General features: G+C 45.8%; 1 protein-coding gene across 3 annotated transcripts in view; it reads left to right on the forward strand.

Annotated features, from left to right (window-relative positions):
• The window catches only part of Pacc1 (proton activated chloride channel 1), a 39,767-nt gene extending 14,223 nt beyond the window's left edge, over positions 1-25,544 (forward strand). For 2 of the 3 annotated variants that reach the window (XM_027934733.2, XM_071600096.1), the window contains exons 3-8: positions 12,019-12,228; positions 13,597-13,748; positions 18,927-19,069; positions 20,428-20,572; positions 22,654-22,761; positions 24,651-25,544. In XM_027934733.2, the coding sequence (XP_027790534.2) occupies positions 12,019-12,228; positions 13,597-13,748; positions 18,927-19,069; positions 20,428-20,572; positions 22,654-22,761; positions 24,651-24,812 (920 nt within the window). In that variant the 3' untranslated portion in view covers positions 24,813-25,544. Of the gene's footprint in view, positions 1-12,018; positions 12,229-13,596; positions 13,749-18,926; positions 19,070-20,427; positions 20,573-22,653; positions 22,766-24,650 lie in introns of those variants that run through there. The other variant, XM_034636188.2, reaches the window with a different exon arrangement.
• The last annotated feature ends 736 nt before the right edge of the window (positions 25,545-26,280 follow it).

Below are 26,280 nucleotides of genomic sequence, written 5' to 3' on the forward strand. Positions count from 1 at the left end.
CTGTGTGAGGAGGGGCTGCAGGACTGGAGGGCTCCCTGCCTTACAATCCTGGTGTTGGCCCAAGTTCACACTCAGCTGGCCATGCTGCTGGTCTCTGCTCCCAGATCGCCTGGTTCTTGAGGCTGACACTCTCCATTCCCTTCCATGCTGCCCCCTCCATCTCCTATGTGCAGGGCACAGCAAGGGTCACAGTCACTCTATTTGCTGGGCCACACTGGGTTCTCGAGACAACTACCCCTCAAGCCAGTGCAGTGAGCTGCCGGTGGGGTCCCGGAGGTGGGAATATGTAGGGCTTTCTCCCATTTAGAGCACTCCAAACTCAGACAGTAGCTCCCTGCTTGAAGATGGCCCTGGCTACAGCCCCCTGGGGGTTCACTGGGAGGTGATGTGACATCCTCCTCCAAAGCAAGGCTGCTGTGTAGACTTCAGGTTATTTATCTAAGTGGACTGCAAGCTGCTTAGATAAGGATTGCGGAACTTTCCAGTAACTAGTACTGCCTGCCTCACACTGAGAGAGTTAACTGGGACTCTCCTTCCCTGATGCCCCTGAAGAGGAAATACTTGCCCCTGGGATTGTATGGTGGCAGCTGCTGGCGTATTTTGTTTTTCTTCCTGTGTCATTATCCTAGATCTCGATCCTACCAAGTTCTAGTGTCCCTCTTGCTGTGTTCTTCCGTGATCATTCACTTCAAAACACAGCTGGGCTCCTGTTGCTTTTGCTCCTCTTTATGGAGGATCATGTGAGTGCTGGGCGCCTATGGGGCCACCTTGTCCTTCTGACCTGTGGCTTTAAGACAACATTCTAAGTGTCCTTTGATTAGAGCCCAGTATGTAAAAGGTAGAGGTGAGATTGCCTCCCACTTTGACCGTAGGCACTGTGGCCAGAGCCCTAAGACTTCAAGGAGAATAGTTTGAAATCTCTGTGTATCAGTTTCCTATTTATATATTACCACAGCTTTACTGGCTTAAAGACAAATTAGTTTACAGGGGCACGGTGGTACATACCCCAAATCCCAGCTACTCAGGAGGCTGAGGTAGAGAATTGCAAGTTTGAGTGCAGCCTTGACAATTTAGGAAGACTCTGTCTCAAAATAAAAGAATAAAAAGGACTGGGGAGGTAGCTCAGTGGTCGAGCACCCATTCCCCAGTACCAAAAAACAAAAACCAAAACACAGGCAAAACCCCCAGCATTATTAGTTGATTACCTTATAGTTTTGGAGGTCAGGAATCCAAAATGGGTGTCACTGAGGTAAATTAAGGCATCAGCAGGCCCGATTTATTTTTTGAAAGTTCTAGACGAGAATCAACAGGAGACAACATTGTGCCCTTTCCAGCTTCTGGAGACTTCCTATGTTCCGTGGCTCATGGCCCCTTCTTCCCTTCAGAACAAGTAGTGGCCAGCCGAGTCTTTGTCCCATCCTGTCACCCTGACTTTTCTGACACCCTTCTCCATGTTGGAAGAGTCCTTGTGATCATGGTGGGTCACCTGGATCATCCAGGAAAATTTCTGTTTTAAAGTCTGTTGATTTGGGGCTGGGGCTGTGGCTTGGTGGTAGAGCACTTGCCTCGCACGCATGAGGCACTGGGTTCGAATCTCAGCACCACATAAAAATAAAGAAAGAAAGAAAGAAAGAAAGACATTGTTTCCATCTACAACTAAAAAAATTTAGGAAAAAAAAAGTCTGTTGTTTAGCAACCGTAATCCTACCTGGTGCCTTAATTCTCCTTTGCCATTTAATTTTAAAAGGCTGTGACGTCTTTGGGGGTCCTTATTCTGCACTACTCATTTGCCCCCAGTCAGAAGAGGATACGTGGAGACGGGAGGAAGGTGGGAAGGAAGCCAAACTTGGGAAGATGAGGCTTGCTTTTGTGTTTCCTTTCATAGAAAAATGCCCAGGTCCGTTAGGAAATGGTCATGATGACCTTGGACCTCAGCGTCTCTTTGGCCTCAGAGCCTGAGGTCAGAGCAGGAAGCCACACAGGGCAGATCAAGTAGTTCTGTGAACTGGCACGAGCTTTCCTGTTTTTGGACAACCCCCGCTGGGTGTGTCTCCTTTCCAGACCCAGAGATGACTCACTTCTTAAGGGTCCATTTGGCTGATCTCATTAGTGATCAGGCCTGAATTTGAAGACCCTGTATACAACTCTTATAGTTCATTTCCTGTCCCTTGAGTCTTCTAATAATACAATGACAATAGCCATGAGTTTTGGGATGCTTTTTATATCTACTTCTCCATGGAAACAGCTGTGTATGATAGTAGAACGGACAATATGTAATTAATATACAAACAATAGGAAACTAATATTCAGAGATTTCAGACTGTTCTCCCTGATTAATTATATCTTCTCCATGGAAACAATTGTGTATAATAGAATAGATGACATATCACCTTCGCAGCCACTCTGTGAGGGAAATGGTCATCCTAGTTTATAGAGGAAGAACCCAAAGCACCCAGGTCAAATAACGTGCTCAAAGCTAACGAGGGACAGGTCTTGAGTTGCCCAGCCCCTGCTGTCTCCCTGGTGTTCTGACGTGGCTCATTATTCCCAGATGCTATTGCTTCTGGCTTTAGCAGTCACTCATGGGCTTCTTCATTTCTTGGGCCAAGTGCTAATGCCCCCAAAGATGAGTGAGGTGTGGCTTACCTGCAAGAAGTCAGGCCACGCAGAGAAGGCTGGCTGCCCAAAGAAGCTGTCCCTCCTCCTCAGCCTTCTGTGGCCTCTCCAGTGAGGTCCTTTTCTCCCTGGTTGTGGTTTCCTATGCAGCACAATTGAGAACCCACACTCACTGAGTACGATTCTCTTAATTGTCGAGTTGTGCCAGGTGCAGACGTTTTACATTTCCTCTCCTGTTCTAACCCTAGCACCTGGTGTAGAGGCCACTGAACCTACCAGTACCTGTCTGTGCTTTGGGCTTGGGTGGTAGGGATTAGCAGGGAAGTGTCTCCTACAGGAACAGCTAGAATGGATGAGTGAATGTGCGTGGCCAAACAATGGCAGAGAGCTTCCGAGTGAAGGAGGAGGGTGGCTTGTGAAGGAAGGGTAGTGACATGTAGGGGAAAAAGAAGGGCCTGGCCAGGGAGTGGGGATGGCATGAAGGACAGAGTAGAGGCAGAAATAGAAATAGGATGCTTTAGAGACAGTAGGTGGCACAGCAGAGTGTGGGTAAGGGAAGTCGAGGGAGATGAGGCAGGAGGGATAGTCTGGGTCAGATTGTTGAGGTCTGAGTGTTGGCTTGGACTTTAGGAAGCAGGGACAGTAAGAGGAGTGAAGTGGGATTTAAGGAAGAAGGTGAAGAAGGTGAAGAGAGACAGCTATGTCACATCGGAGGTTGGTATGAGAGGCTGCTTTGATATGGGGGAGGGGAGAAGGAAGAATCAGTCTGAGGTTTGAGGACAGGTGAATGGAGAGTGTTGTGGTACAGAGTTGAGGGTCTGGAAGAGACTGGAATAGTTGGTGGCTCAGAAGAGAAGGTGTTTGTTGTCCGTATCCTGAAGTTTGAGCTTTGGTTGAAGTGGGGCATTTGGATGGAGGTGGCCCGGTGGTGACGAGAGCTGCAAGCCTGATGGGACAGCATGAGGGCTGAGTTCTGTCCTTGAGAGGTCTCCAGGGGCAGAGTCACGGGACTTGGTAAAAACTTCAGACTGTTCATTTCCTCTTTATTGAGGGCGCCAGCACCAGTTCTTACTCTTTCCAAAGGGAGAAATGACACTAGGGATGCTAATTGAATAAGCAGTTAAGTTAATAAACTGATTATGTCAAAGATGTAATCAAATTGCGGAAAACATTTGTCTTATTAGTCGTTATAATCAGTTCTCCATGGAAACAACTGTGTATAATAGAATAGACAAAGATAAGCAAACCGAAGAAAAATAGATAAATTGGACCTTACCAAAATCAGACAGCCTTCAGAATGGTGGAAAATATTTGCAAGTCATGTATCTGTTAAGGGACTTGTATTTAGAATATATAAAGCGCTCTTACAACACAATAATAAAATATAGATAACCCAATCAAAAAATGGTCAAAGACTCTAAATAGATGCTTCTCTAAAGAAGAGGCACAAATGACCAACAAATGCTTTAAAAGATGACTAACAACATTAGTGGTCAAGGAAACGCACATGTAAACCATAACAAAGTACCTACTGCCTCATGCCCACTGGGATGACTATCATAAAAAAGATGCATGATAATGAATTTGGGGAGGATGTAGAGACATCAGAACCCCCAAACATTGATGGTGGGAATGTGAAATGGTGTAGTTGCTGTGGAAAATAGCCCAGCCATTTCTCTAACGTTGAAAAATAGTTATGAGTGTATTAGTCAACTTTCTGTCACTGTAACAAATACCCGAGATGAACTATCTTACAAAGAGAAAAGGTTTATTTTGGTTCACATTTGGGAGCTTTCAGTTCATGACCAGTCAGCCCTGTGGCTTTTGGATGTATGGTGAGGCAGTGAATCGTGGTGGGAGCACATGACAGAGGAAATCTGGTTGCCTTGTGGAGGGGAAGAGAGAGAAAGAGGAGGAGGCAGGAGCCAGGGTCTCACAATGCCCTTCAAGGCACACCTCCAATGACCTGATGACCTCCAAGTAGCATCCCCCCTGCCCCTTAAAGTTCCTACCATCTCCTAATAATGCCACACTGGGGAGCTTGCTATCAATATGTAGACCTTTTGGGGGACATTTAAGATCCAAACTATAGCACTTGGCAGTTCCACTCCTCTGTGTTGTATTCAAGGGAAGGGAAAACTCGTGTCCACATACTACCTTGCTCATGTATGTTCACGGCTGCAGCATTCATAATAGCTCAACGGTGGAAATATCCCAGGTGACCATCAGCTGATGACTGGATTAATGAAATGGTATCTTTATGCAACAGCAGATTATTTGACCATGAAAAGAAATGAAGAAACTGATACTTGTTTACCACATGGATGATTCTTATTTAAAAAAAAATTTTATAGTTATAGATGAACACAATACCTTTATTTTATTTATTTATCTTTATGTGGTGCTGAGGATCGAACCCAGGGCCTCACACATGCTAGGCAAGCGCTCTGCCACTGAGCCACAATCCGAGCCTGATGGATGAGTCTTAAAGAGAGTATATTAAGTGAAAGAATTCTATGTCTTTTCCTAGCTGAAGGGCACATGTATCATTCTCTTTATGAAGTCTCCAGAATAAGCAAATTAATTGGTAGAGATAGAAGGTAGATGAGTAGTTGCCAGGCACTAGTGAGAGGGGGAGTGACCATTGGTGGTCCCTCTTTTTGGGTAGTAAGAATGGTATGTAATTAGATAGTGGGGATAATTGCACACCTTGTGAATATGCTAAAAACTACTCAATCTATTCACTTTCCAAAAGGTGAATTTTATGGTATGCAAATTTATAACTTAAAAAATAAAACCCAGCATTGTCACATTACTAAAAAGGAAAAAGGACAGACAAGAATCCAGAATCTATCTCAACTCAGTTTTCTCTGCAAGGTGATTTCACGGGGCTTTTGTGAACAACCAGCTAGGTCCCTTCCTCTGAATAAAAGTCCCCTATTTCTTCCAGAATCTGAATTGCCCATCACAGATCCCTTTAATGGCCTGGCTTTCATTCTGGGGTGCGTTTGGGTTTTCCAGGATTTTATTAATTTTTTTTGGTACTGGAGGTTGAACTCAGGGACACGTAACAACTTAGTCACATCCCCAGCCTTTTGTATTATTTATTTTGAGACAGGATCTCACTAAGTTGCTAAGGCTGGCTTTAAACTTGAGACCTCCTGCCTCAGCCTCCCGAGCTGCTGGGATTAGAAGCATGTACCACTGTGCCTCCCCACCCCCAAAGATGTATACGTTTTTCTTTTTCTTTTTTTTTTTTTTTTTTTTTTGATACTGGGGATTAAATCCAGGGGTGCTTAACTACGAAGAAGGATGTGTACTTTTAAAACATATTCATCCAGCTTGACGCAAAAAAGCCAGTATTCGATTTTTCTCCCTGCAGAGTGCAGGGACATTTTGTCAAATATCTCGTACTTTTTTTTTTTTTTTAAGTAAAATGTAATGCTGTCTAATTTTAGAATTGGAGTGTTACATTTAGCATGTGTGGTTGATAAGTAGTTTTACAGCTTTTATTTACATCACAGGCCTATTAGTGGGCTAAGAAGAGGCCTGTAAAGAAGCTAACCTTGGGGTTGGGGTTGTGGCTCAGCGGTAGAGCGCTTACCTAGCATGTGTGAGGCACTGGGTTTGATCCTCAGCACCACATATAAATAAATAAAAGTATTGTGTTCACTTACAACTAAACAACTAAACAAACAAACAAAAAAGCTAACCTTGGCTTTTGTGAGTAAAGAAGAGGACGTGTGGTTAGTGTTCCCACAGGAGTAATTTGTCCAAGTACCTCTGCCAGACAAACCTAAGTGATAGGGTCATAAGTGACCTTTTGTTCACACCCTAAATTGGTGCTTTTAGAATTTTTAAAATTTCATCCCTTTTCCTAGCCACAGGTATCATAAAGGCAAGACATTTCAAATAATTTTTATATGACTTATAGCAGAGTGGACACCTGCCCACAAATGCCATTTATTGTTCATTATATTGTTCAGCCTGAATGTAATATACAGTTTGCCTTAAAGATGCCCCGGCTTCTCTACTTGTTAGAAAGTTAAAGGCTCAGCTGGTGCGGTGGTGCACACCTGTAATTCTAATGGCTCAGGAGGCTGAGGGAGGAGGATTGCGAGTTCTAAGCCAGCCTCAGCATTTTAGCAACTCAAGAAAGCCTTGACTCTAAATAAAATATAAAAAGGGCTGGGGATGTGACTCAGTGGTTAAGCTCCCCTGGGTTCAGTACTCAGTACCAAAAAAAAAAAAAAAAGTTAGTCTTCAATCAGATCTTCTTTTATCATCATTAGCAACTAGAATTTTAATACTAATGCTCACTGTGTTGTGGGAAAGAGCATTTGGGCTAGGAGCTAGGCCTCCAGGACTCTCATCTGATTCTGCCAATTACTGACTGGATCCTGAACTGCTGTGCACGAGTGGGGTTGGGCCAGATGGCCTTTTTGTTTCCTATGGACTCTTAAAACTTCAGTTCAGATGTTATAGACCTCATCAGTCACTTTAGACTTCCTTCAGTTTTATCTAAGGATCTTTCCAAGCCCCAGTAAAATGTAGTGAGCTGGTAATTGTTGCCGCTGCAGTTATGAGCAACTAATGACCCTGAATGTGTTTCCACTCGTCAGGTTTTGAACATATACCTGTGATCCCACCTGAATTATGGAAGCTGGAAATGCTGCCGTGCTTTGGGTCCTGTGGCCCTGCAGCCCAGCTGCACCAACCTGCCAAGCCAGGGGAAACCATTTATAGGCTGGACATGAAGAAGGACAGAGTCTCCTGAAGCGTCCATTGGCACACCCTATACAGGACACTCTGGGGGAGGGTTTGAATGTAAGACTCAGGGAAGAGGACTTACATGGTAAAGTGGAGCAGGATCCTGAGGGAACGTGGAAAGAAGGCAGATAGCAAAGCTGAGAGGGAGCAGAAATTGACAGAGTTTAGATTGGAGCAAAAATGGAATGAGAGAAATTGAGAAACAACTGGACAGCTTGAGCTACTGTGTACCTTGGTGGCTTAGTTCTCAGCTTGCTCCAGTGATTTCCTTGATTCTCAGTTCCCTGATCTCTTTATAGATAGAGGACACTTCCAGTGCCTACAGTAAGCTATTCCTAAAGGGGCTTCCTTGACACTTCTGGGAATTTGTGCTTCTGTGTCAAGTAAAAACTTTCTAAAGTACTTTGCTAGAAATAGAAAGGAATACTAATTGGTTCATAGTTTTACATGCCTGACATGTGCTGGTATTCTCTGACAAATTGCATTAGCATTGCAAGACTAAGTTTATCTGTTGTTTAGGTTCTTTACTCATTTAACAGATATGAAGATGTTACATGCCGACTATGTGTCCTGCCTCACTGCCGTTTAATTTGCAGCATGTAATTTTTCTAGTTCCTTGTTATTAAGAGATTGTAGTTCTCTGCTCTTCATTTTTGTCATCTTCCTCATTAAGGGACTCATCTTTTGTGGGGTAGAGGGTACATTCAGTTCCTTCAGTAACAGTAATTACTACCATTGAACAGACATTATAATATGTTCTGCAGCAATTTCTCATTTACTTCTCTCAAAAATCCTATAAAATTGAAATGATTATTCACTTTTCAAATGAAGAAAGTGAGGCTTTAGGAATATTAATATTCAGGATTGCAGAGCTGGGACTGGGGACTAAAATGTACTAAAATGGATTTAAAATCTCATGCTCTTAACCCGTGGGCTGTATATCTGCTCTTTCAGTTCAGAAAATAAATGAAAAATGAAGAGTGATTTTTTTTCTCCTCAGAATTCTCCTATTTGCCATAGGCTCAGGACTAATGTGAAAACCTTCACAAAAATCATTGTTGATTTAACCTTCTGCCCATTTGACATCCTCATGTCTCTCTGAATTCTGAAGCAGCTGGTAGCAGAGTCCATTAATGCTCTTCTATTGATATCTTTCTGAAGCACCTAGTACGAAGTCTTGCATATAGAATTGGTGCTTGATGCATATTTATAGCAGTAAAGAATGATTGTCTTTGATAGAATACTTTGATAGTTCTGTGCTGTTCCTGCTTTTACATAAGGAAAAATGAAAACAATTATGAGCAGATACTCTGTATTTAAGTTCATGTTTTTATTCCATGTAGTTAGGTCTTGTTTTTTAGTTTAGGCAAACAATCTCTGTCTTTTTTTTTTTTTTTTTGTGGTGCTAGGGATTGAACCCAGGGCCTTGGGCATGCAAGGCAAGCACTCTACCAACTGAGCTATATCCCAGCCCTCTGCCTTTTGAGTGTTCAGTCCATTTACATTTAATGTGATTATTGATATGCTTGAATTTGCTTCTCCCATCTTTCTTTTGTCTAGTTGTCTAATTTTTTGTGTGTTATTTCTTTGTTCTTTCCTACAGATTATAAATTTGACAATATTGTATAGACCTTAGGAGTTAAAATTATAAATAGCTTCTTATACTTACCCACCTGTTTAGCATTTCTGGTGATTTTATTTCTTATGATAGTTATTTCTCATACATCAGTTACCACATGGTTGTTTCCCTGTGTTTCCCAGGATTGTCTTTATCATGCATTATAGTGCAGGACTGCTGGTGATGAATTATCTCAGCTTTTGTGCTTGGAAATATCTTTATTTTGTCTTCATTTTTGAAGTTTTTCTCAATATAGAATTCTGGGTTGACTGTGTTTTTCTTTCAGCAACTTTAAAGCTGTTCTGTTATCTTTGGGCCTCTTTTAAATTTTTTTTTTTTTTTTTTTTTGTAGTTGTATGTGGACAGCATGCCTTTATTTTATTTATTTATTTTTTATGGTGTTAAAGATCCAACCAGTGCCTCACACATGCTAGGCAAATGCTCTGCCCCTGAGTTACAGCCCCAGCCCCTTTTAGCTTCCTTGATTGCTGATCAGAACGGAGTCATTGTTTGTCAGTTCCCTCTATGTAGTGTGTCTTTTTTGTTTTTTCTAAGTGCTTTCAAAAATTTTATTTTTGCACACTCATTTGACTGTAATTTGCCTAGGAGTAGTTTTCTTATCATGCTTGCCGTGTATTGTGTTTCTTGGATCTGTCAGTGGATGGTCTTTTTTCGGTGTAATGATGTTTTTAAACTATTACAAAAATTTTTTTTGCAACTCAGCTTTCTTTCTTTTTTTTTCTTTTTCCCTCCAGTTGCTTGTCATTAGACTGGAAGATACTCGCAGGCTTCGTTTTTTTTTTTTTTTGTTTTGTTTTGTTTTTCCCCTTCAATGTTTTCTTCAGGTTGGATAATTTCTTTTCATCTAATTTCAAGTTCACTGACTCATTTTCTCTGCCATCATCTGCTGTTAAGCCTATGTAAAATATCAATCTTACTCTCTTTTTCAGTTTTAGAATTTCCGTTGGATTCATAGACGATAAAATTCGCCATCTTAACCATATGTGTACCTACAGTTCAGTGGTATTGAATATATTTACATTGCTGTGTGACTGCCATAAACTACTCTGGTTCTTTTTTTGTACTTTCTCTCTTTGACATACATTTTCTTTTATGTCCTTTAAGTGCTGCGAAGTTCCTGTCTGCTAATTGCTACATCTGGGTTATCTTGGTGTGGGTTGCTGTCGATTCCTTTTTCCCTTGAGTTTGGGTCACATCTTCTGGTTTCTTTGCATGCTAGTAAGTTTTGTTTGAACTTACTCTTATTGGCATTATGAATGATAGAGATTCTAGATTCTGTCTTAGCAGGTTAGTATGGCAAGACTCTAGCTTTAAACTCCCTTCTCCCTGCAGCTGAAATCATTCCTTCCTCTTTCAGTTTTCAGCTGCTTTATTCCAGCCCCCCCCCCCAGCCCCCCAAGGGTCTCCAGCCAATGATTTGAACATATTACTAATTTACAGCTTTAGGAGATTCACCCCATATGTGGATTTCTCCTTAACTTCCTGGCCACTCTTCCCTGCCTGAACTCTGTCATCCTGAGTGTGTCTTTTAGGGGTTGGCATGTACCTTCAGGCAAAAAGTATGAATTTATAGATCTCACCAAGAGGCAGTTCTTCTCTTCCAGTGATAGACTGTCTTCTAACTTCTATCTGCTTGTGGTCATTCTCCAATGCCTTCAAATAATTTCATATATATTCTTCAAATTTTATAATGTTTGTGCCAGGGTGCTGTGACCAAGCTACTGTCTCATTGCTGACATCAGAAACCATATAGATACCTTTTGGGCTTCTATTCAGATTCCTCCCTTGTCCCCAGTCTTGTCCCCAGAGGGTTTTTCCTTAAGGACCCAGCCAGGGAGCAATGGGAGCACTGTAGGAATGTCAACTGAGGCTGCCACAACAAAGTACCCCAGCTGAGTGACTTCAGCAACAGAATCTTGTTCTTACAGTCTGGAGGCTAGATCAAGATCAAGGCACCTGCAGGGCTGCTCAATGGCGAGGGCTGTCCCCTTGGCTTGCAGAAGGCGCCCTCTCACACGTCTTTCCCGAGGTGTGCACGTTTTACGTTCTCCTGTCTCTTTTCTTATAAGGACATCAGTCCTGTGGGATCAGGGCCCCATCCTTATGACCTTGTTTGACTGACTAGCTCCTTAAGGACCCTATCTCCAAATAGAGTCACAGTGGGAGTTAGGGCTTCAACACAGGAGTTTTTTGGGGGAACACAGTTCAGCCCGTTACAGAGCAATCTAGGCTTCGGGTGGCATGTGAGTAGATGGGGGAAGCAGAGCTGTGTTGTAGGAGTGACCTCAAGACGTGTTTAGTTGGTCACGTGGAAGCGTAGAATGCCTGCTCTGTTACAGACTCAGGGAGCTCTAGGGACTCAGTTATGGACAGGACTGCTCTTGACTCTGCCCTCATGGAGCTTGTAGCTTAGGAGAAGGAAAAACTTAAAGAGATTGCTGTGATGAAGTAGGGGACATATAGGGTTCCTTGGGTGTACTGAGGAAGGGTTATCCAAATAAAGTGACCAGTCCAGAGAAGGCTTCTTTGAGAAAATGCCTTTCTAATTGGAAGCCAGAAGGATGAAGTGGAAGTCAGCTGTGGGAGGAGAGTGCTACAGACAGGCACAGGGAGTGGTGAATGTGAGCCACGGCAAGGCTGAGAGGGACTCTGGAAGGATAGAGGGTCACTGAGTGGAACTGGACCTGGGGACCTCAGGAAATGGAGTAAGGGAAAAGGCCAGAGAGGTGGGCCTGGGCCAGCTCACTTGTTGGATTTATGATCGTCTGTCCCTGTAGACAGTAATGGCCGTTAGCCAATGTCTTGGTGCCCTCTGCCTGGCGGGGTGCTGTGTGGTACAGGTGTGTAAGTGCCCTCTGTTTGTTTGGGGTGAGGTGGGAGACTCGGGTGTGGGCACCTCACCTCCTTGCTAAGGCTGGTGAGGGGGTGGTTGCTGACCGTCCCTGGCTGCTCTGTCCCTGTACTCCGGGTCATGCTCTGGTGTTTGTTGTCAGGCCTGGACAGCGAGTCCGCCTCCAGCAGCCTCCGCTTCAGCAAGGCCTGCCTCAAGAACGTCTTCTCAGTCCTGCTCATCTTCATCTACCTGCTGCTCATGGCCGTGGCCGTCTTCCTGGTCTACCAGACCATCACGGACTTCCGTGAGAAGCTCAAGCACCCTGTCATGTCTGTGTCTTACAAGGAGGTGGATCGCTACGACGCTCCAGGTAGAGCTGACCTGGGCCAGGTGCCAGGGCCCCAGCTCTGGGGGTCTGCTGGCAACCCCCTCCCCCAGCCACCACCATACCCACAGCACTGGTGGAGATGCCCAGGTGTAGACGCCACCCCCGTGCTGCTGCCAGGACCTGCAGAGTGTGCTGAGGAGAGCCATGGGCCAGGCGTGGCTCCTGTAGCACTGGGCGGTCAGGAGAGCTTTGCAGAGGTGGGCTTGCTGCCGGGCTTTGAGGAGTACACAGTGGGCAGCGAGTTTCTGGGAGGAGGAGGAGAAAGAGGGAGGAGCCAAGGGGAGTGTGGGGAGGCGAGGGCTTCTGGAGAGGAGTCCAGGCTGGCACGCTAGGGATGAGGGGAGGTCAGAGTCAGGGTAGACTGTGCCTTCCCCTGCCAGGGGAGGGTGGCAGGGGAAGGCACAACCGTTCAGAGGAGGACAGAGGCTCTGCCAGGAGAGGAGCTCCAGACCATGCCCAGTATAACTTTCTCGCCCCATTGGTGTGTCTGGTCCCAGGTGGGGCATCTTCTCTGCTGGTAGTAACGCACTCTGCTCCAGCACGGTGGGGCTGGCACTGGGGCTCTGGAAGCCTAGGAGTGAACAGAGAGGCCTGAACTCTGTGGACCCACTTGGTGTGTACCATCTGCTTTGCTAAGACGATGTCCCTGAGCAACCCTCAGGACAGCCTGCTCACAGAGCAGAGCCAGAGTCAGGGACCCCTCTGCCTGGGACACCCTGCCATTCCCCGGGCATGCTGGACATGGCTCCCAGGCTGGACATGGCTCCCAGGCTGGACTTTACTATTTCATGTTTGTCCCTCCTCTCTGTGTGTCTGCTTTGGTCTCTGTGGGTCTTACTTGCAGGGTCCCAACTCTTGTCACTCTGACTCTGCCTGTCTCTGATGCCACATGCTGCTCTCAGCATTTCTGCCCTTGAGATTGGGACAGATGTCATCAGTAGAGCTGTAAACCGGGTGGGTGTCTTAGCAGGGAAAGGGGAGGACTCTTGGGATGCCGCCCGCACACTGGGGACTCCCAGTCAGCAGACATGACAGTGTGAGTTCTGGGGATGCCTATAGTCCAGAGGCTTCCAGCAGATCTGCAGGTGGTGACAGGCCCTGGATGCACAGCTGGGCTGAGCCTAGGAGGCTCCCTCGGAGGAGTGGAGCTGGCTCTGTGGGGAGCAGGCTTTGGGGTGGGCACTGGCTTCTGTCTTCCAGGCTGGGCGGAGCTTACGAGGAGGGCGTGGTTCCCCATACCATCACCCTTTCTGTTCCCTTCTCAGCAGTCACTTGGGGAGTCTGTAACATAGATTATAGGTTGGTGTGATATGGTTTCAAACATTTACTTTTCCCTGTTTGTGTTCCCAGGTATCGCCCTGTACCCTGGTCAGGCCCAGCTTCTCAGCTGTAAGCACCATTATGAGGTCATTCCACCTCTGATGAATCCTGGCCAGCCCGGCGACATGAATTGCACCACCCAGAGGATCAACTACACACACCCCTTCTCCAATCAGACCATGGTAGTAACTCGCTGAGCTGGGTCTAGGCAGTGTGCTCTCTGCTTGCTCCATACCCAGGGCCCAGATTTTCTTCTTCCCAGGAGGCCTCCTCACACTGTATGGATATGGGTCCTTGGTCCCTGAGATCCATGGCTGGATCCTCTGCATTTCAGACCATGAGGCCTTCATCTTTTAGAGAGTGACCCTCAGATTCCTGACAGTGGGATGAGATCTGTCCTTGATAGAAGTCTGCAGGGCAGAGGGCCAGGCTGTTATGATGTGGTGAAGTAGGTCCCTTCCTGACTGCTTGATAGAATTACCAGGATGTGCTTTTTTGGGGGGGCGGGGGGTGTGGTAACCTGGGATTGAACTCAGGGGCACTTGACCACTGAGCCACATCCCCAGCCCTATTTTGTATTTTATTTAGAGACAGGTTCTCACTGAGTTGCTTAGTGCCTCACTGTTGCTGAGACTGGCTTTGAACTCACGATCCTCCTGCCTCAGCCTCCTGAGCTACTGGGATTACAGGCATGCGCCACCATGCCCAGCGCAGGGTGCTTTTTGAAATTATAGATTCCTAGGTTCCGAGGAGGTCAGCTGGATCATAATTCCTAAGGATAGGACCTGGGAATCCATATTTTGAATAAATTTGCCAGTATAAAGGAGGAGTCCTGGTTTGGGGGTGAGGACCCTCTAGCTCTGCTGTCACACAGCACAGCTCAGCTGGGGACCTGATGGCAGGTTGAGGCTCTGAGCGTGGTGAGAGGAGTAGCACCTGCACAGGGCTCTTGAAGCCTGGGAACGGACCTGGTATCTAGTTACGCTTTGACTTTTCCAGCTATGTTCTCAGGAGGGATTGATAGAGGCTGTGTGAAAGTTTTCTAGAGGGAAAGAATTTTTCTGGACAGAGGAAACTACCTACTGAGACAGAAAGGGAGGAAGTGGCCTGTTGAGTCTGTGCCTCTGGGTGAGATCATAGTAGGGCTGTTTCTAGGACCAGGTGTCCCTGGAAGAATGTGGGAGACGCAGCTGTGGGCAGAAGTAAGGGCAGCTGAGAAAAACACCATGTCATCCTGTGCAGCTGATTTTCCTCCTTTGGGTGCCCCGGAGCTATTGATGAGGTTTTAAGAAGAAAGGATCAAACCAAGACTTTTTCATTAATTGGTTTATGCATTCCACTAAAATCCCACTAAAACTAGGGTAAAAACTAGGATAGGGTAGAATATTAATAATAGCTTTTCAAACTACGAACATATCACTGGCACTCCAGGAATTTTGAGGGACTAGTGGAAACTATAAAGGTTGGGACTGAATGGTGGAGCAGACAAATCAGAGAAAACCTGTGACCTAAAACAGGTGCAGGAGGGCGGCTCGGAGGGCGGCTCAGGAGGTACAGCCTTTCCTTCCACCTCTAGCTCGGAGTCGGCACATTCAGAGAACCAGTGTCCTCTGTCAGCAGTGTTGTCATGAAGGGACAGCATGTTGACCAAGGCAGCTGAAGCCTTTGCCCTCCCTGTGGAGGCAGAGCTGCTGGGACAGTGTCACTTCTGGGTGACAGATCCTAGAACCATTCTCTCCACGAGCCAAGGGAAGGTTCTGTGCCTGGACAGTGGAGAGAGCAGAGCTGAGACTGAGCTGCACTGTGGGCAGCAGGAGGATATTGAGGGGCAGGAGTCTCTTCCAGAAGCAAAAGACTGGGAGAGCCAGGCTGGGCTCCCTGCCCACTCCTGCAAAGCACTCCCAGCTGGCCTGCCCGGGTGCGGGAGAGGAGCAGCCGCTGTGGGAGGAACTGCATCTCAGACCTCTACTTGTTGCCCTGGTCATTAGCGGTCACTAGACACTTACATGGGACCAACAAAGAAAAGGACCAAGTTGAACCAGCAGAACCCAGTCCAGAATAGGAAAATGGACTAAAACAAACAGGAGAGCACTTTGTAAAACCCTGAACATAGAGCAGAATCTGATGGAAAAACGGTTTGCACTCCCGGCTCTCTCCATCCCCTCCGTGAAACATGCTGGCACCACCAGGCCTGACCTGGGTTGGCCCATCTCTTGCCCCAGCCGAGTACCATGCTCAGGAGTCAGCTGCCTTTCTCCCAAACCTGCTTATGCAGGTTGTGCTTGTTATAGTAGTTTGTAATTTAAGTATCATAAAGACTCACGAAGTAAGGGGACACAAAGAGTTTGTTTTCGTGAAAATGAAGTTAAATGTAGTTGCTGCCTCCAGCTCTGAGTGATGGTTGGTTTTCTCCATCAGGTCCTTAGAGCCCCAAAGCTGTGAACTAACAGAGAAGTTCTCTCCTCCTCCTCCATCGGCTCCCTGAACTGAAGCCTGTGTGGACTAATGCAGGAGACTGGCATGTGGCACTTGCCTCCAGACCCAGCTACTTGGAGACTAGGCAGGGGGATTGCTTGAGCCTAGGAGTTCAAGGTCAGCCTGGGCAACACAGCAAGACTCTCCTTCATAATAATAATAACAGAAACAAACACAGCAGGGGAGGAAGAAGGTCAGAACACCAGAGCCCCCATGTGGAAAGGGGGATGGGAGCCCTGCAGGGCAGGACTGCGAGGCTCTTGCCTTGGCATGAAGTCAGCTCCTTGGTTTGACCTTTCTGCTGTCCTCGGGGAGACTCCTCTGTGCTCTGCCTCATCTGATGGGAGATCTGCCTTGTATCCTCGGTGGCCTTGTCTGAAGTGGACAGTAGCAAACCTGCCCTCTCTGGGGTGGCAGATTTTGCTGCTCAGCTCCCTGCTTGTGGCATTTGGGGTCTGACCTTAGGTTGAAATTGCACACTTGGAGCTGACTCGTTCTTACCCTCCTCCTCTTGCCTTTGTAATGAGCTTCCTCTTTGTAGAAACATGCAGACTTCTGGCTAGGTGAAAGTGACCCCCATTGAGGGTCTCATCCACTTTCTTGTTTTCTCAATTTAAGGGTCAGTAACATTCATCAAATACTGTGAACTGCCTTCCAGCCTACAGGATCAGTGTTCCCACCACCCAAGTGTTAAGCGGATGCCTGGATGTTAAGTTTTTCGCTAATCTCATACTCCACTTGCAGCTAACACAGTGTGTGTTGCTTAGAGAAGGGGCTCAGCTCCTGGGTAAAAGCAAACACCCAACTATGGTGGCTGAGAAAATAGAGAGGCCACTTGTCTCAGGGACCCTGCAGGCATGCAGGCAGGGCTGCACCGTGGGCAGTGCCACCTCATGGGATTGTCCAGCTACAGCTTCCATCCTGTCCCTGTGCTGCCTGCTGGGTGTCGTCCTGATCCACATGGACAGTAGTGAGGAGGACATGCTCACTCCTGGGAAGGGGAGAAGCGGAGGGCTAGCAGTTCTGCTTTTAGGAAATAATTCAGCATGAGTCACTGCTGCACATTCCAGGAACTTCATCACATGGCCGCACGTGAGGCCAGAAATGGGGCTCCAGCAAGGTGGCTGTATTCTGCTGGAATCGCAGGCTGGGAAGTGCCTTCTTGTGCTGAAGGAGGGAGTCGGTGGGGGAGTCTGGGGACAGTTAGCCTTCTCTGCAGCCTACTTCCAGGAAAATGTCATGGAAAGGATGAAGATAGATGGATGGACAAGGGCTCTGAGAAAATGCAAGAATAATCAGAAGAGATGGGGTGGCAGTGTGACCATCCAGGTGGAATTCCAGGTGCAGAGGGTTCTAGAAGGGGGCTGGTGAATGTTAATCAGAGCTTCCATTCCATGACTCCTCACCAAGAGCTAACAGTCATCAATCTTTATGTACAGAACAGGTGCTATTTGTGTATTTTAGGTAAAACCTGTTTAAAAAAAAAAATACCCTCACCCTAGAGTGTGATTTTAATACCCTCAGAAATTCACGTATCTTCAGTAATAAACCATGAAGATTGGGTAGCACCTTTAGTAGATTTGGTGTGTGTGTGTGTGTTTGTGTGTGTGTGTGATGTGATAAACCTCGTTACCTGATAGTATACTCACGCTTTTCAAAGATTTGTAGAACATCTGTAAAAATTGATGTAAAGATACTCTTTTCTCAAATTAGTCCTCCGTTTCGTCACCGTTAAAGGGGGCTTTTATGGAAGTAAACAAGCTAGTTTGAAAGTACGCTTAGGCCAGGCTCGGTGGCACGTGCCTGTAATCCCAGTGGCTCGGGAGGCTGAGGCAGGAGGATCACGATTTCAAAGCCAGCCTCAGCAACTTAGTGAGTTCCTATTTCTAAATAAAATATTTTTAAAAAGGGCTGGGGATGTGGCTCCGTGGTTAAGTGCCCCGGGTTCAATCCTTGGTACCAAAAAAGAGTACATTTAGGAGAACACATACATGTATGGTAATGACCCAGTCAAGTGCAGGGTGGGAGGAGCACTGTGAGAGGAGGACCCCTCTAAGGCCACAGGTGTCCCAGGAGCAGGGGCTTGGTGCAGAGAGACACGGTGTTTGTGGGCAGTGTCAGGGCCGGGAGTAGACATGTAAGGTGGTTCTATACTTGAATCTAGCCTAGAAAAAGGGAGGTAGGGGATGGCTTTAAAACATTTATTCTTTGTTGGTGGGGTGGGAGTTTTGTCCCTGTTTCACACTCGACAAAACTTAAAGGCAGGGTTGGGGCTGTGGCTCAGTGGTAGAGCACTTGTCTAGCATGTGTGAGGTACTGGGTTCGATTCTCAGCACCACATATAAATAAATAAAATAAAGGTCTATCAACAACTAAAAAAATATTTTAAAAAAATAAAAACAACAACAAAAAAAACCCTTAAAGGCAAGTGTATGAATATCTCAGTGTGTAAAAGATTTAAAAAGTCCTAGAAAGAAATAAGAACATTGATGGAATTCTGGCTTACTTTTTCACAAGCGAAATCCAGAAACCATAAAGAAAAAGATCTACAGATTTGATTGTAAAGTACAAATTGTTTGTTATATGTAAAGCTTCCATATAACAAATAATATTATCAACTAAATTAAGAGAAAAGTGACAGACTGGAAGAAACAGATGGAAGTGAACATCCTATTAAACAAAGGTGAGCGTCTGCAGTTCCGCCGGCCAGCCAGAGAAGTGGGCCGTATCGTGTGTGTGTGTGCACGTGCGCGCGCCACTAGGTGAGGAGCGATGGCTGTCTCATCATTTTGCTGTTAGACTTAAAAGCCTCAGTGTGCCCAGGTGAGGGTCTGGGGACCAGACAGTCCTCCCATGACTGAGATTCTGCATTTGTGCCCCTGCAGAAATCTGCCCTGGTTGTCCAGGGGCCCCGGGAAGTGAAGAAGCGGGAGCTGGTCTTCCTCCAGTTCCGTCTGAACGAGAGCAGTGAGGACTTCAGCGCCATCGACTACCTCCTGTTCTCTTCCTTCCAGGAGTTCTTGCAAAGGTGGCCTCTCAGGGTTCACGGTGGTCTTGCTATCAGCTTTTTACCTTCTTCCAGTCTTGTGGACCCCATGCTGAGGATGTAGGGGTGAGGGCAGGGCACAGTGCTGCAGATGTCCCATGGCTAGGGGAGGGCCAGTGAGCTCAGCCTGTCCATTGAATTGTCTCTGTAGAGTTGAGCAGATGTGGTGTGGAAGAGCGTCCTTGCTCTCGCAGAGTGTGGTCCTAAGACTTTATTGGGTCTGGCCCATTGCCTGGGGCTGCTGGAGGGTAGCAGGGGCTGCCTTCTATCCGTCAGCCCCTGTGATGACAGGTCCCCACCTGGGACCTTGGTTTCTCTTGGAGCATGCATAGAAACTTAGGCGCAGTGTGCTTGCCGTAGCTGCCGTTGGTCTTTCTTTATGGTGAATCTGTCCTGATTATCATAAAGTTCCTGCCTGCTTCAAACACGCTGCTTTGGGGACACATTGTGGTGCCATCTCTGGTGCTCATTAGATGGGGAGCATTTTCTGCATGTCTCCACCAGGTCCTGCTGAGCCCTGGGGCACCAATCATAGAAAGTAGCTGCAGGGTGGCAGGTATACCAGCCACACCTCCCCTGAACAGGAGGGAGCTGCCTCCACTGTCCCCCACCACTGCCACTCCGTCCTTCTACCCAGAGCTCAGAGCCTCTGCCCTAGCATTTTCCTCCTGTTCTGCCCCTGTAGTTCTGTCTCCCTGTCTGTCTTGCCTTCTTCTTGGAAGGCTTTTCAGAGGTCCCCATGCCTGGCTCCTTCAATGAGCTTCCTCACGCCATGCTGAGGTTTCTGTTTGCCTCTGCGCACTGATTCTCCTGCATCTGCACCACCCTAGGCCAGATGGGGTGGGCATCCCTTCTGGCCAAGACCTCCCCTGCCCCAGGAATCCTCTTTCCCCCTCTTGGCCTTATAGAGGTGCTGAAAGACCAGTAAAGGCTGCCTCACGGTTCTGCTCAAGTCCAGTTATCTGAGGAGCTGGGGACACCAGTTGTAGGAGCCTCTGCAAATCTAAGTGCTGATTGCTGTGGGAGCCGTAGAAGGAGCGAGTGGGAGGGAGGAGGAATTCTCCCACTGGCAGCTGCAGGGATCTTGTTCCTGTCCCAGGCTGGTCCCAACTCCCCTTGGAAATCGAATGAAGAGCAAGCAGGGATGGACCTTGCTTTTGCTGTTGACTGACAAACAGTCCTATTGAGGCAGTCAAGTTTTGGAGGGAAAGCAGGGAGCGGCCAGTGTCCTGGTTGTGCCAGCAAAGCAGCTTGAGGCGGGGGCTGGAGTTTGAGTCTGGCCACTGTGGGCTCCTGCTGGCAGGCCTGGATTAACTTGGACCTTTCTTCTGTCCTCTAAGCTCAGACAAGGCGGGCTTCATGCAGGCCTGTGAGAGCGCTTATTCCAGCTGGAAGTTCTCTGGGGGCTTCCGTACCTGGGTCAAGATGTCCCTGGTGAAGACTAAGGAGGAGGATGGGCGGGAAGCAGTGGAGTTCCGGCAGGAGGTAGGTGGCTCTGAGTTTGCTTGGGACTGTTGGGGATTTTTCCAAACTTGAGTCTAGGGTGGAGGAAAGTTTTGCAGAAAAGGGTTCCTTTGAGCAGGGCCCTAGGGGTGAGTAGACCTTCACTAGGAGAAGGCAGACCCTGGCAAATGCTTCACATGCCACACCAGGGATCGTCATGCTTTCCTAGACACGGTGTGTGGCTGGCCTGGCCATCCTTGGCGTTTTTCACAAATACAGGTGTGGAGCAGTGATCAGGGTAACACACTCAGCTACATCTGATATCCCAGGCCAGCAGAACTCTGAGAAGCTGGCAGCAGCATAGGGAATGATTATTTGCAGGGAAGACAGACTAGACACAGTAATGTCTGAAGGGCTGTGAGCATGATGATCATTGGATGCAGGAGGAAAAGACTGTTTATATTTAATCTCATCCTTTTAACGTTTCTATTGCCCAATGTTTTAAATATATATATAAGAGCAGAACAGTAATAGTGCATATTCTATCACTTGTAAAGTTATAAATGTAAACATATTAGATGCATATGTTTTTTATAACAAAGTCTGTTGGAAAAAACCTTCAGTCCACTGAACTTGAGCTAGGAGGTGTGCTGGGCTTCCCTTCCTGTGATCCCGAGAGAGCTGGGAGGTCCATGGGAAAAGGCATGGAGGTGGGCGACCTTGAGGGGGCAATTGGTCCATCATGAGCAAAAGCAGTTCACTGTCACTGTGTCTGTGGCTTCCACTTGCAGTGGCCCTCCTCCTCCTCCATCCACTTAGAGCTGGGCTACCTTGTGTGTATGTGGCCTGATACTACAGAGGAAGTGAGAGGAGACAGCTGTCTGTCCGACCTCTGTTCCTCCCAAGGCAATCTTTTTGGTCTGGACTGTGGGGTCAGCATTAGGAAAAATCTGGGCTGGAATGGAAGGACCCACTCTAATAGAGTGGGCTCTGTGGCCAGAAGTCATGTACAAGTCCAGGTGAGGACTGTCCAGGTGGACTTGAAATTGCTTCTTTGTGAGCTGGTTCCTAGGACTATTAAGGAACAGGCTTTTTTCCTGCCTCAAGAGGTGCCCTTGACCCCAGATCCTTAAAATATTCCTGTTTGGTAAGCCACCTGTCACCTGGATTCTTACTCTGTACTTTGCTCCTTAGAACTCCAGGCCCTTCTCTGGCCCCACAGAGGCTCTGAGAAAGGTGGTGTTGGTGTAGCTCATTGTTAGGTGCAGCCTCCACCTGGTGGCTCTGACAGTGATCTGAAATCAAAGGGCTGAAACCCTCAGTGAACCTATGCTTAGGTGATTTTTTTGGTGCCTTTTATTACTGTCTGAATGGGAAATCTTTTGGCAGGATGATGAGCTCTTTTGTTTTTTTCCATAAGCTCTTTTGAACAAAACTTAAAAAAAAAAAAGTTTTTATATTATGCTTTTGAGTTTCAAATGCTTCCACACAGATTTTTTTTTTTTTTTTTTTTCCCATTTGATCCTCCTCATTCCATAGTGAGGTAAACATTTTATCCTGCTTTATGGGCTCAGATCAGAGGGTGGTCCCATGCCCCTGGGCTGAGGCTGGCTGGCCAGCCTGGAACCTGTCTGCTCTCCATGATGCCACGTAGTCACTTTATTACTTGATAACCAGGTCTTACCATGCACACCTACTAAATATTTATAACGAATGCTTAGCTCTGTGGATCTGGGACCTATAATTGTTCCTGTAGACTTTTTGTGTTGAAATACCTAATCCTTAAGATCAAATGTTTTAGAATTTGGGATTTTTATTGCTTTTAATTGGGACTCTTCCATGGTAGTCTATATATAGTTTAATTGAGAGTATAGGCCCCTGGTGACAAATTTCAGTAAACTACTCAAAACACGTGTTGGATATCTCAGATCCTGTTTCCCAAAACTGTGGAAACCACGGTGAAGCCTCGGGAACTACACTGGTTTGGGCATCTTGTGTATACAAGTTCTTTGGGTCTTTCTCCAAAAGATGGTGTCAGAAAAGCTGGAGTCTAAGGCCCCCTTCCTGCTCTTTCAGGCAATGGAGGGTCCAGGGTGGTAATGCTTTCTCTCTTCCATGTCTAGACCAGCGTGGTTAACTACATTGACCAGAGGCCAGCTGCCGAGAAAAGCGCTCAGTTGTTCTTTGTGGTCTTTGAATGGAAAGATCCTTTCATCCAGAAAGTCCAAGATGTGAGTAGTATTTAAGATTATGAGAGCGATTTTCCTGAAGCATTCTTGCAGGCTTAGTCTACCTCGGTGTCCTCAACTTCTTTTAGCGCATCAAGCAGCTTGCAATTTATACTTATGACATTGATGTTATAGTATGTAGTTTGTTTAATTGACTTTGTCTTCATCTAGACTCTCGTCCCTCTAGAGAGGAGGTTCATAATGTTCACCATGACTGATAGCTAGCAGAGTGCTTAGCACTGAGGAGCTGCTCAGTGTAATATTAATTGACTAAATAGAAAGCATGAAGCTACTAAATAGACTACTATTAGACTTCATTCTTTTTTAAAGGGTCTCTACAAGATAGTAGGTACTTACTATTTGTGGTAAGTCAGAGCAGAAAGGCACAAATAATTAAAGCATCAATGAATGCCCAGATCCTCAGACTCAACAACCTTGGAAGGAGAGACATAATTGAAAGGCTTTGCAAAAGGAACATTCACTGGCACCACATTCACTAGAGCCAGACCTGAGTCTAAAAATCACCAAGAGTCCTGACAGGATCATTACTTGGGGCAAGAAATTTCATAGTTTTCGCCTCAACCTTGTACTCTTGGGACCAAGTAGGGATTTTGTAAGACAGCTGTCTTCCTTGCCACCCTACTGTTACGGCCACAAGGCTGTGTAGAAAAGAGTAGGTGCAAAGGCTTACTGAGAAGACGCCGGGTAGAAGGATACTAGCTTTGAGCTGTACCTGTAAAATGTGCACTTGAACCTTTTTTTTTTTTTTTTTTTAACTTACTGTATTCAGCATGGGCTTTGGGCCAAGAAGAGCCTCTTCCCGGAGGCATGCTTTTCTTGAGTCATCACTTGGCTTCCCAGCAATCCAGAATGGTGGTGGTGTAGCCATTTCACCTGTGGGAACCCTGAGGCTTATTTTGTCTCAGTCACCCTGCTAAACTGGGTTTCCAAGTGTTTTTGTTTTAACTTGGTTGGAAATTTAGACATTGAATAGAAAGCCTCTGCCTCCAAGTGTTTACATTTAATGAGGCAGCAATCTATTGCTTTAAATAACTAACACCAGAGGCAAGTACCTGTCAAAATTGTTTGTAGGATAAATAGCTTTGCTGAGATCCAGAGAGGGTTTTGGCTTAGTGGTCAGAGAAAGCGCTGAGATTTTGATGGATTGGTAAATCAAGATAGGAGAACATCACAGGCAGGGGATCGTGAAACTAAGGTGTATGAGATGGGGGAAAAAACAAGAGGAATTCACCTTCTTATAAGTTGGGTATAGTTGTAGGGAAATTGATCTTAAAGCAAAGCTGTTGTTAGATTAGGCCACAAAATTAAAGCTCAGGGAGCTGGGGTTGTGGCTCAGTGGTAGAGCACTTGCTTAGCATGTGTGAGGCACTGGATTCAATTCTCAGCACCACGTATAAATAAATAAAATAAAAGTCTATCAATATCTAAAAAAAATATTTTTAAAAAGTTAAAAGCTCAGTATGGAGTACTATATTGTTTGTATAGAGATTTTTTTAAATTTTTGTTTTGTAGTTATAGATGGACAGAATGCCTTTGTTTTATTTGTATATGGTGCTAAGGAACCCAGTGCCTCACATATGCTAGGCCAGCGCTCTGCCACTGAGCTATAGCTTCAGCCCTGTACAGAGATTTTTGAGAAACAATTTTTTTCTTCCAGAATCTCTTTAAGGGATTTGTATTTTTCTCCTCAGTCTGAGCTGTGGACATAAAAGGTATAGCCTGAAGGAAGTTCAGAGCTAGGACAGCTTCAGAACACAGGTGTTTTCTTGTCACCTCAATAAATCTGGGAGTGTGGTTTGACAGTAACACCTGTATGACTTAATAATGAAGACTGAAGCAAGCCAGTAACCCCGGATTTGCTTGTTTTGCAGATAATCACAGCCAATCCTTGGAACACAATTGCTCTTCTCTGTGGGGCTTTCTTGGCATTATTTAAAGCAGCGGAGTTTGCCAAACTCAGTGTGAAATGGATGATCAAAATTAGGAAGCGATACCTCAAGAGAAGAGGTCAGGCCACAAACCACATAAGCTGAAGCCACCTGTGTGACCAGGGAACTGCCCGCAGTCACGGAAGTCCTCATCACTTCCATTTTGACATCGGAGCCACCAGCAATCCTGTATTCACTTGAAGAAAAGGGGCCTCACAGGGAGGAAGAGCCTGTCAAACTGGAACTCCTAACTCAGAAAGAGGCTGATTCCAGCCTGATGGAAAAGATCCAGTGGATAACCTGAAAGTTATTTAAGTATTTAAATTATTAATGAACATTTCACAGAGCTGTCCAATGCCTGAGGAGTGGGGCTGTGGAAGGTGCCTTTCTTCCTGTTTGGTTCACTGTATAGCTAAGGTCCAGCAGGATACTTAAGGCTCTCCTTTGTCCCTTAGGTTTTTCTTTGACGTTTTTGAAGTAGACAGAAGAAAATGTGATTTTCTTACCAAAAATCCTGTCTACCAAGATGTGCAGGTCATGCTTTGGAACTTGTGCACTGTACCCAAAACCCTTTGACATCCTCTACCATCTGTGTTGTCCAGGCTCTGACTGAGTTCTCTGAATGTTAACTATTAAATGAGACTTTAAAAGCCACTAGAAACTAGTGATTAAATTTCTTGTGGACTCACTAGTCACCACCTGCTCTGGGTGGAGTCTGTGTTAATGCAGGTCTAAGTGATTAACACTCAAAAGCACTAGGAGATGTACCTAGCAGGTGCCTACTCAAGTATATTCTGATTTCATTAACAGGTAAATAAAAGTTGAGTTAATACGAAAGGAATAGTCTGCCATTATTGAAATCAACAGGAACCAACCAATATCTTTCATGCTGTTATCTCCAGAAACGAAAGGCAGCATAGCATGGGTCTGAAATCCCAGCATGGAGTCTGAGGTAGGTCATGACTGATTCCAGGGCAGGTAAGTTGGGCATGGTGATTGATGGTAGGTGGCCAGGAAGAGGGGTCTATCACAGACCATGAAAAAACTGGGCAGTGCGTCCTCCAAAACTACCTGTCGGAGAAAGGGGAATATAGTGTGACTCTCAAAGCCATTGGTCTAGCTTTTGACAGAGATGAGAACCCAAAAAACCTAGGTAGTTTTCACATTGACTGAGGATCATAAAAATTGTTTTCGGAGTTTCAAATTATTTAGATGGCCATCGCATACAAAGAAGATATGGTAGTGTGTTTTGAACTCACAATCTGACTTTAGATAATCCAAAGAGAACAACTCAGATGTCTAAATAGGACATTTTTATCTTGTTTCTAACTTAGCAGTTAAGAAACCTTTGGTTGAATAGTAAAAATGAACTTGTGTAAAGAAATAGTTACTGCTACCATCTTGTTCCACAAAAGCATGAGAATTCAGATTTTAGCCTAAGTGTCTCTATTAACTTTTATTTAGGGTAAATGCAAAGCCAAGCATAAAAGCTTATATTAATAGTATTGAAAATTAGGTTTATGTTGTTTTTTAAAGCATCTCTAAGGATGTAGTTCAGTGGCAGAGCATGTAC

This window comes from Marmota flaviventris, chromosome 12, assembly GCF_047511675.1.
Source record: "Marmota flaviventris isolate mMarFla1 chromosome 12, mMarFla1.hap1, whole genome shotgun sequence".
Taxonomy (NCBI): Eukaryota; Metazoa; Chordata; class Mammalia; order Rodentia; family Sciuridae; genus Marmota; species Marmota flaviventris.